Genomic DNA, 11,153 nt, shown 5'->3' on the forward strand with positions numbered 1-11,153 from the left:
CTGCCTGTAAAGCTTCCCTCCAAATGTCCATAGGCTCCCTTCCCCCCGTTTTCCTCCCACAGCCTCCCAGTTGTTTCCCGGCACCTGAAAATGGGGCCTAGCCCTGCTCCCCCAGGGCCTGAGGAACCACCCCAGCGGGGGCACTTGCAGCACTTATGGCCTCTGGCCTGGGGGACCTCACCCCTCCATCAGGTGCTGACTTTAGCTTCTGGACAGCAGGGAGCAAGATGACCCCACCTCTGTCAACACTCCCAGCACAGTCTCGTACCTGGCCTGTGCCCGCCTCTGCCTGGATGACCCGACCTCTGTTACATCCACCCCTTGGGCCACAGCAGCTCAAGCCAGGCTCGGCTGTTCCCCGGGCCCTTCAGTGCCCAGCATAGCACAGGCTGCAGCGTGGCAGCCGCTGGCTCTGTAGGGACAGCACTGGAGCTGACAGTGACAGGGCCACCCTTAGTCACACTGTGGCCCCATGGGGACTGGGAGCAGCCTGAGCTTCAGGCTGCCTCCAGGAGGAGCCTGGCCGAGCATGCTGGGGGTCCCCCTGACCTGCATCCACTGTGCTCTCAGCCCACTGTCCTGTTGGAGGGTGGTGAGAGGGGCATGTGTGTCTACCGGCTCCTGGCTCTGCAGGTCACACTTGCCAGTCTCCACCAGCACCATCAGCGCAGGCAGAGGACCCCCATGCCCTGCTCCACCCTGGCCAACAGGAAGGACACTAGGAAGGGAGGATGTTGCAGTCAGAGCTGCCAACACCAGGCTCCTGAGCAGCGGAGGAAGGGGACAAGCGAGCAGTCACCTGCAATCTGGCAGCAGCACAGGTGGCCACCCCCTCATGCAGCAGGCAGGTGACCAGTGGCTACAGGAGCAGGGACCACTACCCCGCGTTCCCCTACCGCCCAGGTCAGTGGGAGTGCCAGGACCCCTGGAACGCCAGAGAGGCAGCCACCACCTCCCCAGCACCAGCGCCAGCCTGCCAGGACACCAGATGCCAGTTCGGCTGCTCCCCACCTGCCCCGGGTCCCTTCCTCCCTCCGGGTCAGCACCAAGTGTGGCCCAGGCGAGGGCTCCAACGATGAATGAGAGCTCCAGTTCTACACACGTTTCTGTTTATTATGGCAAAGGTGAAAACGCCACCTCCTCCACAACAGCAACCAGTAAAATTTATCCCAAAAATAACTCGGTACAAAACAGGTCTGTTTCAGAATTTTTTAAAAAAAAAGAAAAAAAAGGAAAAGAAATCTTTACATGAGTTTTAAATCCTATTTTAAAACAGAAGAAACAACTCCATCATTGGCCACAGGGCCCCGCCAGCCCGCCCTCGGGAAGCAGCGCGAGACGACATCCAGGCCTAGTTCCACGCACGGACTTGCTGGTGCTTTAGCTGGTGTCCATCTGAAACAGGAGAAAAAAGAGGTCAGAGAAGGTCCCACCCCCAAAAAAGAGGGGGCTCCCCACCCTCGTGAGGCCAGCCCCCAGGCCCCCGGCCCAGGACTCACCCTCGCGTTGTAAGCGTCCAGCTGGGCATCCAGCTCCTCCGCAGAGATCTGCTGCTTTGAACTCCGGCCGGTGCCCCTGCCTCTGCCCCGGCTGCCTCCACGGGCGCCTCTCCGAGTGCCACCGAAGCCTCCAGACCCTCGGGTTCTAGTCATCCCGCCTCTGTTCACACTCTGTACCGGCCTGCGCTGCGTGTCTATCTGTGAGGTGACCAGCTGGATGTTCATGGGGCGGCCTGCGGCGGGAACACAAAAGGGCGCACTCCCATCGGAGCCTGAAACCCACCGGGCGACCCCAATGCTCCCACCAAGACAGACAGCCTGGACCCACTGGGAGGAGCAGCAGCACCGAGGATAGCCTGCCAACGCCACACGCCTCGGCCGGCTCAGGCGGGCGTCGCTCACAAGTGGAAAGGTGGGGGCCCCTGACACCTCAGCCCACCCGCAGAGCAAGCACGACGGTGCTTCTGGAAGGCAGGAGCGGAAGGGGAGGAACGTAGCTGGATGGGGATCACAAGAGGTGGGTCCAGACATGGGGGCAGCATGGGAGACAAGGAGGTGACGCCAAGTGTCCTCACGGGGAGGGGGAGGGGGAGGGGTAAGCATACAGGTGCCAGCCCTCAGCTCCCTGGGTCCCACCCCAAACGCACCATCCAAGGGGACGCCGTTGTACTGCTTCATGGCTTTCAGGGCGTCTGCCTTCCGCTCAAAGTGCACGTCGGCGGTCCCCAGGCTGCGGCCAGAGCGGTCGTAGTGCACGGCAGCCTTCTTCAGCGTCCCGAACTCCGCAAACAGCTCCTGGAGTCGGGAAGAGTGTCAGCCGCCGCACTGTCCCCTCCGGCGGCTGGGGGACCACCCCGGGAGTGTCAGCTACATTGAGGGCACTTCCCTGGGTGGCAGACGTACAGGTGGGGGCAGGACAGTGGGAGTGGGATGTGGGGAAGGACGGGGCAGGCGAGACAGCAACTTCCAGGAACGGCTGGGCCTGAGGGGTCCTGCCAGCCTGGGGGCCTGACCTCTACCACAAGCCCCCGTGAGGGGCACCCATGAAGTCGCTGTCTTCTTTGACAAAGGAGTTGACAGCACACCCGAGAACAGTGCCAACCATCAGCAAAGGCCGAGATCACAGAGCCAGGGACACCACCTGCCATGTGCCCCAGCTCCAGGGCCCACTGGTTTGGGAGTCCTGCCCAGCCCCCCGGGGCAGGTTCTGGCTCACCTTTCCCTCTCCTCCTACTCAAGCCTGCCGCAAAGTCTCAAGTCAAGCGCTGCCATGGGAACTGCCCTGGCCTCAGGCAGGCTGGGAGTTGGAGAGGGAACCCAGGGTGTGGGGCTACTCCGGCCGCAGGCACAGCGGGAAGAGGAGGTCACCAAAAGCGGTTTCCAGTGGATGCCAGAAACCACCTTGAAAAGAGTGTTGAGACACTGTGAGTGCTCACCGGCCTCGCTCTGTCCTCCCACAGCTGAGCTCGGGGACACGGAGCCCAGGACGGCCCAGCACCCTGACCCGGCCATCGCTGCGCCTGACCCCCGCGGTGCCATCACTGAGCCACAGGACGAGTTTACATCCCTGTGGGACTCAACCCATAATAATAACTGAAAACGGTAACAAACCAAGAGGCTTCGACCAAAGGGGGGTCTGAAATGCGGGCGAGACTGGAGGGTGGTGGGAAGGGAGACAACAGGTAGAGACACAGGGCTCAGGCCAACACCAGGGACACGCGCCATCCCGCTCCGCAGACCGCGGAGACGGACGAGTACAGCGAGCAAGCAGCCTCGCTCCACGCAACACGGGGCCGAGGCGCCCCTGTCCCTGGGGGACCCGAGGCTCTCGCGGCTGAGTCGGGCCCGCCCGCCTGTCGGAGGCTCAGCTCCTGCACGACTTCTGCACCGCAGCCCGCAGCCCCGCACGGGGGGCACCTCCCGAGACAGAACCGGGGCTGCTGACCGCGCCGCCGCTCGCTCACCTGGATGTCCGCGTCGGACACTCCGAAGTCCAGGTTGGACACCAGCAGCTTCCCCCCCGTCTCCACGCCGGCGCCCCCGCCGAAGCCGCTGTCGAAAAGGTCGTGTTGCCACTTGTCGGGAAGCTGCTTCGGCTGAAAAGGGGAAAAACACGGAAATTGAGAAGCGTGAGCCCCGCCGCAGGACCCTCCCCGCCGGGGCCCCGAGGAAGGTGCGAGGGGGGCCCGGCGCCCGCCTCGCCCGGCCCGCAATTTTCCGTCCCTTCGACTAACTTCCCGCCGCCGCGGAGGCCGCGCCCAGCGCCCCCGCGAGCCCCCGCCATGAGGCCGGCGGCCCAGCCCAGACAAAGGCGGAGGGTCCCCGCCTCCCGGGCCCGGCCCGCGCGCGACCTGCCCGCCGGCCCGGCGCCCGCGCCCACCGGCCCGCCCCCGCCCGCCCCCCCGCCGCGCGCCGCCCCGCCCGCCGCCGCCCCGCCGCGCGCCGCCGCACTCACCCGGCTGTAGGGCGCCGGCCGGTTCCTGCCTCCGCCGCCCGCCGCGCCGCGGACGAGGGCCGCCCGGTTCCGGATGGGCCCGCCGCCCCGGCTCACTCGTGCGGCGGCCTGCGCTCCGCCACCGCGTCCTCCCTGGGAGCCGGCCCGGCCCCGGCCCCGGCCCCCGCCGCGGCCGCCCCGCTGGCTCCGGTTCAGCTTAATGATGTCGTCCAGAGACATGTCCATTTTGTCGGCCATGGCGGGCGCGGAATCGGCCTCGGCTCGAGCCCGCGCGTCAGCACGCCGGCCCGTCACTTCCGGCGCGGCGTCCCGGGCGCGGCCGGCGATTGGCTGCGGGCGCGGCGCGTGCGCGCTGGGGTCGGGGCTGGGCGGTAGGCGCGGCGAGGTGCCGGCTGCGGTCGCGGTCGTTTCGGACCTTCCCGCGCGGCGCTGGGGCTGCAACTGTAGGCAGGCGGCGCCGCGCGCGGCTAAATACGCCGGGGCGGGCGGGCGGGGCGGGGCTTCCTCCCGGCGACCCCGCCCTCGGGCTGTTTCCCGGGTGAACTCCCTGCGGGAAGGGGTGGGTCTTCCGTTCGTTTGGGCTCCGACGGCCGCTGCAGGGGTCCGAGTGCGCGCCGAGCTCTGCGGCGCCCGGGTCCCTCGGCGCCCCCGCCCCGCAGCCTCGGCCGCAGCGGTCTCGTCCTCGCCCGCAGGCCCCGCCGCCATGAGGGTGAAGATTAAGTGCTGGAACGGCGTGGCCACTTGGCTCTGGGTGGCCAACGACGAGAACTGCGGCATCTGCCGGATGGCCTTCAACGGCTGCTGCCCGGACTGTGAGCGCCCCGCGCCCCGCACACGCCCCGCGTCTCCCCGGAAGCACCGGCGCCGAGGGCCTGGGTCCGGGCTCCCTCCCCTCGAGAGGAGTTGGCGGGAGAAAGGGAGGAGGTTGGGTCCGAACGTGGATCCAGACGCCGTCAGGGGCCGCGCTGGGCTGGGACTCGCGTGGGGCCGGGAGAGGGGTGGACCTAATTGGAAAGTAACGGGACGCGTGAGGAGACGCGTCCATCGGGACGGGAGGCGCCGGAGGAGCGGCGGGGGGAGCTGGAAAGTCACCGGGAACCGGCCCCGCGCCCTCGCCTACCCCGCGTCTCTAACCGGCGGACTTTCCGCCGTCGCTCTCCGTTCCGGCGCCCGGGCGCCCTATTCCTGGCGGCCGAGCAGGGCTGCTGGCCCTGCCCGTCACCTGTTGGATCTTTTTGGGGGTTTTTAGCTGCTTGATCTTAGGAGCCCTCCTTCCCCTCCCCCCGTCTCTCTTTCAGGCCCCGACCCCTTTAGGAAGCTGATGCCTGTATCTGTGTGTTTGTCTGTATCTCTGTATGTGTGTGTCTGTCTGTATCTGTGTGTCTGTGTGTATGTGTCTGTATGTGTGTGTGTGTGATCTTGCGGACCATCGGGTTTCACTGGATTTCTCCTTTGTGGTGCCTTTGTCCCGGGCCTGTTCTGCAAAGTAGAAATATTTTGCTGTCTGTTTAGGTCAGAAGCAGACGTTTGCTGCAGGGGGTTGAGTTTTTCGTCAGACCCGAGGGAACACGGCAGAAGCAAGGGGAGGACTCGGTGGGGGCGAGGCGGGGGGGGGGGGGGGTGGCGAAGGAAAAGTGGGGACTGAGGCTCCCCACTGCCCTGTGATGACCAGGCCTTGTTTGTGGGCCGAGTGCCCAGAATAGCGACAGGGCTTTGCTGCTCCTTTTTTTAAAATATATTTTTATTGATTTTTTTTTTTTTTACAGAGAGGAAGGGAGAGGGAGAGCCAGAAACATGGATGAGAAACATCAGCTGCCTCCTCCACACCTCCCACTGGGGATGTGCCCATAAGCAAGGTACATGCCCTTTATCAGAATCGAACCCGGGACCCCCCAGCCCCCAGGCCAACCCTCTATCCACTGAGCCAAACAGGCCAGGGCGGGACGGGCTTTGCTTCTTGCCGTGAAATGCGGAAGTCCTGGAATTCTAGGCTTAATCTCATCACCTGGAGCTAATCCATCCTGATCCAATCCCACCGGGGCCTGAGATAGCCATTGATTGGCTCTGCTTGATCTGTTTCTTTTAATCTATTTTAAATTGTTTCCCAAGGGTACACAGAGGCCAGGGAGCCTGAGGGGGGGAGTTCTTACAACTTTCTAAGCAATAGATTGGACCTTCTGAAAAGAAAAAAGTCTTCAAGTGCCCTGGGGTGATGGGGGTGGGTGACCCTGTGTTCAAGATGGCACCTGGGGCCAAAACCGGTTTGGCTCAGTGGATAGAGCGTCGGCTTGCGGACTGAAAGGTCCCAGGTTCGATTCCGGTCAAGGGCATGTACCTGGGTTGCGGGCACATCCCCAGTAGGAGATGTGCAGGAGGCAGCTGATCGATGTTCCTCTCTCATCGATGTTTCTGACTATCTCTCTCCCTTCCTCTCTGTGAAAAATCAATAAAATATATTAAAAAAAAAAAAAAAAAAAAAAGATGGCACCTGGGGCCTGCACAGCCCAGCTGGGCCCGTGGCTGGGTGTCCTCGTGTGCCAGCCCTGCCAGCTGCGGAGAGTGGTGGGTTTAGAGTCTGATCTGTGGACCTGCTGGTGGTGGTTGAGGGAGCCAGTGTGATGTGCAAGGTGTTTGACAAGCTCAGGTGCTTGCTGTGCAGACTAAGTGGCACTGGTTTCTCTTGCCAACGGAACGTCCTTGGGCAAACCCAGGGGGCCCGGCTGTAGTAAGGCTGCTCCATGCTCCACGGCCAGCAGGCTCTGGAGTGAAGGTCTCGGTGAGCCGCGTTCTAACCGAAAGGACTTCCATCCGGACACTGGCAGGCCCGTGAGTCACCGCCCCGTCCCAGCAGGCAGGGCTCAGGGCGGCCTGGTGCCCCGTCGGTGGGCTCGCGGGACCCCAGCTGTGGGCTGGCTGCTCCTGCTCCCCCTCGCCTTCCTGTTTGTAAGGGACCTGATTTGACAGGGGGATTCCAAGCGGAGTTTTGCTAAGGCTGTAAAGGCCCTGGGCGTGGGGGTGTCACATGGTGTGGGCTCCTGGCACAGGCAGGGGAGTGAGGTCTATAATTTTGTATTTTCTAAGTGTATAGTTTTCTGGTTATGTCATAAACGCTTCAGAAAGCAAGTGACATTTTTGTTAGAGAAAATATGTTTTAAAAGGTTGCCAGGCCGGCGTGGCTCAGTGATTGAACCTCGACCTATGAACCAGGAGGTCTTGGTTTGATTAGCATTCGTGGCCCAGGCCCAGGTTGCAGGCTCGATCCCCAGCATGGGGCCTGCAGGAGGCAGCAATCAGTGATTCTGTCTCATCATTGATGTCTCCTTTCCTTCCTCTCTGAAGTCAATAAAAAACATTGTTTTTAAAAGAAAGAGGACTAACCCCACTGCGCTGAGACAGGCACGTTGCAGCCCTGGCATCGCAGTCAGGTGGCTGCAGTGTCTGCTGATAGGCCCAGGCCTGAGGCCGGTGGTGGGGGCTGTGGGCCAGGCCAGGGCCCTTCCTGCCACTGATGCCCTCCCCCCAGCTTCTCTCACTGGGTGGGGCTCACACGGGGGTGGCGTCCCACAGAATCTGGGGTGACTCCTGCAATTGCCTTCTCCGAGAGGCCCTGGCCACCCTGGGCCCCGACATCTAACGTCCTGGGGTCCCTGCCTCGGCCCCACCTGCTGCCACGTGCCCTGTGCGACTGCATCTCTCCTGTCCCTGCAGGCAAGGTGCCCGGTGACGACTGCCCGCTGGTGTGGGGCCAGTGCTCCCACTGCTTCCACATGCACTGCATCCTCAAGTGGCTGAACGCGCAGCAGGTGCAGCAGCACTGCCCCATGTGCCGCCAGGAGTGGAAGTTCAAGGAGTGAGGGCCGCGCCCCGGCCAGAGCCCCCCACCCCACCCGGGGCGGACTGAGGACTGGCGCTGTGCTGTTTTCTCAGTCACGAAGTTGACACTTTTATCCAATGAGTAAAACTCATTAAACTGCCTGAGTCTTGCTGGAGGCCTCTGCTTGCCTGTTTTTTTCTTGGCCGCTGACGTGGCCTCGACGCCTGTGGATATGAAAACTCTCATGAATAAACATCTCTGGGTGCCGCTGAGCCCAGTCACTCCCCGGGAGGCCAAGGAGCCCAGCCTCAGCCGGAAGAGCCGGGCAGGAGGGGGCTCCGCCTGGATGGCCCGGAGGCGCAAAGGCCCTGGGGTCTGTTCCTGCCAATGGGGAAGCGAAGGAGGCGGGTGCAGAGGCCCACAGCCCACCGGTCAGCTTCTCACTGAGGAAGCCAAGCTGGTTTGCAGGCCCTGGCTGGCCAGTTGGGCCACTGCCACGGTCCCTCTGCCCGGGGGTCCCCGAGCAGGTGCTGAGGCTGTTGCGAGCTGTGGGGGCGATGCAGGTGCTGGGTGGTCTGCTCCATTCCGTCTCCCCCTCCTCCTCCTCTAGGCCAACATCAGACTGTGACCTCAGGGGTCATGGCCTCTCACCTGGGGGGCAACAGCCCGTGGGAGGCTCCTGGGGGCGCAGCTCCTGGGGGGGCAGTGGCTTCTGGTGGAGCCTGGGGTGCCCAGGGCCTGTGGGGAGCCTTTGACACCGACTCCTCCCCTCGTTCTCAGTGCCCCTCGGGGTGCTGCCCTGGGCCCCTGAGGTGAAGCCCCTCCTTCCTAGTGGGTAATGGCTGCTGTTGGTCTGTCTTCGGTCCCGGGGGTGAGAAGACAGGGCAGGTCACTTGGGGGGCCTCCTGGTCGCCTGTGCTGGATGTGCCCACAGGAAAGGAACCCTAAGATGATGGTCTTCACTGAACTCGGAGCCCAGTGGGCTGCCTGGCGGAGCCCAGCCGCCGGCCTCCGCGTGGTTGCTGTCCTGGGACACATGGGGGGGCGGGGAGACACCTGTGAGGGACATCTGGGGAGTGGGCGTGGGAGGAGGGGCTCCTGACAGCCAGAGCCGGTGCCCCGCCTGGTGCCCCTCAGGCCTGCTTCCCCTCTCCCTGCCGTGGGCCTGGATCTGGGAGTCAGGACCTCAGGGGCAGGGGCAGGGCCATGGCCACCACCGGGAGGGCCTGCAGCTCCCAGGCTTTCCGCCTCCGTCCTGGCTGCCCCCTGGACCCCGCCTTTCTGGGGAGCCACTCCTGTGCCCCCAGGCTTCCCACCCTCGCCCGCCCATCGGGGCAGGTCACAGCGCCCTCTCGGGGCACCCACACTCCGTGCACTGAGGCTCCTCAGCCTGGTTCTCCCAGGGCCTTTGGTCCCCTCAAGCCGGACCCAGCTGCCCACCAGGCCCTGCACACACCAGAGTCCAGTTACTGCCTCCTCCTGGGAGGGAGGCCCAGGACCCCATCCCTCCTCCAGAGGCAGGGGCCACCACGGCCCTGCAGACCGCCCCTGGTCACTCCGCACCCCCCCCCCCCCCGGCAACCCTGGGGGCCATCCTGCTGCCCTGCCACCAGCTGGTCCCCTCGCCTCGCGGGGCAGTGACGTCTCCTACCCCAGGATGTGGACGTTTCCAGAGCTGGGGCCTGGCCGCTCTGCTGCCCCTCCTCCCAGATCCTCCCGGACCCCCTCCCCCGCCAGCTGCCCTGTTGGTGGAACCTCCCGCGGGTGTGAGAGGGGCGTGGCCTCTGGCCAGTTGCCCTTCAGGGCCCGACACTGTCCTGGGCAGTGTGGTCAGTGGCTCTCCCGCCTCTTGAGCGCTGGGGACTCGGTGACAGGGCTGGGCGCCCTCAGATGACTTGGGGGTTCAGCGCAGCCCCCCTCGCCCCTATCCTGTGACCCCCTGGAGATCAGACCATGGGCAGCGGGAGCGGCCTGGGCGCCCCTCCCAGCAGAGGCGGGCAGGGCTGGAAACAGGGGACCTCGGTCAGGGCGGGAGGATGGGGCGCCGGCCCCCCAGCGCCTCCAGCCTGGGCCGCCTCTGCACTCGCACCGCCCGAGGCCCGACAGGCCCTCTGCGCCGCCCCCGCCCCGTCCCGCCCCGCCCCGCGCCGGTATAAGGCGCCCGCCCGCCCGGCCTCCCCGGCTCCAGCCCCGACGCGCTCCGCACCGTCCCCATGGCCCGGCCGGTGACGCTGGCGGCCGCCGCCCTGGCGTGGTGCCTGCTGCTGGCGCCCCCCGGCCTCGCCTGGTACAAGCAGGTGGCGGGGCCCTCCTACTCGGTGGGCCGCGCCGCGGGGCTGCTGTCCGGCCTCCGGGGGTCCCCGTACGCGCGGCGCTCCCAGACCCCTGTCGGCGCGCGACCCCAGGGCCGGGCTGCGGCCTTCCCAGAGCTGCGCTCCAGCCCGCGGAGCCCCGTGAGTGCCGCGGGGGGCGAGGGTGGGGGGCGCGGAGAGGACGGGGCGGGGGGCGGCGAGGGGCGCACCCCCAGCCGCCTCCTGCCCGCAGGCCATTTGCATCAAGGACGTCACCCCGAACCTGCGGAGCTGCGAACGCGTCCCCGACGGCGGCGCCACCTTCCAGTGCCGAGCGGACGTCTCCCTGTCGCTCCGCGCCGCCGACTGTGGCCGCGCCTGAGCCCAGCGCGGGGACCCCCAGACCCCCCGGAGATGGCCCCCGGCTCCGCCCGCCCATAGTAGGCGGTGAAGTGAATAAATGACCAGCCCAGCCCGCTCCCGTGTGTGTGTGTGGGGGGGGGGGGGTGCTGGGGGCCGGGCCGTGGTCAGTCCCTAAGCCAGACCCGCTCCCCAGGGCTCTGAACCGCCCGCAGGGGCAGCCCCAGCCTCGCCGCGCCGTGGGGCCCCCACGGCTCACGTCAGACCGGAGCCCCACCCCCGCCCTTGGGAGACTCCTCAGCAGCTCCAGGCCCCGCAGACGAGCCTCCTGCTGGGGTCCTGGGTGTCTCCGGGCAAAGCTCCCTCCAAGGGGCAGCCTCTGGGTCACCCGGTCTCGGAGCCCCGAGACCTCTGCGCGCGGAGCCACGAGTCGGTGCAAGTCCGCGGGAGGGGCGGCCAGCGCAGGGCAGCGGGGGACACCTCCGCTACCGGGAGGGGAGGGCGTGCGGGCCTGGGGCGGGGGATCCCGCAGGCGGCTTCCGGCCCACCCCGTCCCTGGCTGGCTGAGTTCCCTTCAGAGCGTGAGGGGAGCATGAGCTGGGGCCTGAGTCCTGGTTCCCGAGGCCTGGACCTGCCTCAGGGGCGTCCCCCCGCCCCCAGCAACTGGCCCCTGGGCATCAGGGAGGCGGGTGGAACTCAGGTTCCTATTGCACTTGGTGGTCTCCAGGGGTGGA

The 11,153-nt window shown here is 65.8% G+C and overlaps 2 protein-coding genes across 2 annotated transcripts; one reads left to right on the forward strand and one right to left on the reverse strand.

The window, feature by feature from the left end:
- Positions 1-1,092: 1,092 nt before the first annotated feature.
- Positions 1,093-4,788, reverse strand: ALYREF (Aly/REF export factor). Its single transcript, XM_059671550.1, has 5 exons — positions 3,955-4,788; positions 3,464-3,595; positions 2,147-2,294; positions 1,500-1,732; positions 1,093-1,395 (listed from the first exon to the last, which is right to left on the reverse strand). The coding sequence occupies exons 1-5, from the start codon at positions 4,729-4,731 to the stop codon at positions 1,381-1,383; spliced, it is 1,305 nt and encodes a 434-aa protein (XP_059527533.1). The 5' UTR covers positions 4,732-4,788; the 3' UTR covers positions 1,093-1,380.
- A 4,719-nt stretch (positions 4,789-9,507) lies between these two features.
- On the forward strand, positions 9,508-10,529 carry NPB (neuropeptide B). Its single transcript, XM_059671551.1, has 2 exons — positions 9,508-10,221; positions 10,313-10,529. Exons 1-2 carry the CDS (start codon positions 9,982-9,984, stop codon positions 10,439-10,441), a joined length of 369 nt encoding a protein of 122 aa, XP_059527534.1. The 5' UTR covers positions 9,508-9,981; the 3' UTR covers positions 10,442-10,529.
- Positions 10,530-11,153: the final 624 nt, after the last annotated feature.

This window comes from Myotis daubentonii, chromosome 16, assembly GCF_963259705.1.
Source record: "Myotis daubentonii chromosome 16, mMyoDau2.1, whole genome shotgun sequence".
Classification (NCBI taxonomy): domain Eukaryota; kingdom Metazoa; phylum Chordata; class Mammalia; order Chiroptera; family Vespertilionidae; genus Myotis; species Myotis daubentonii.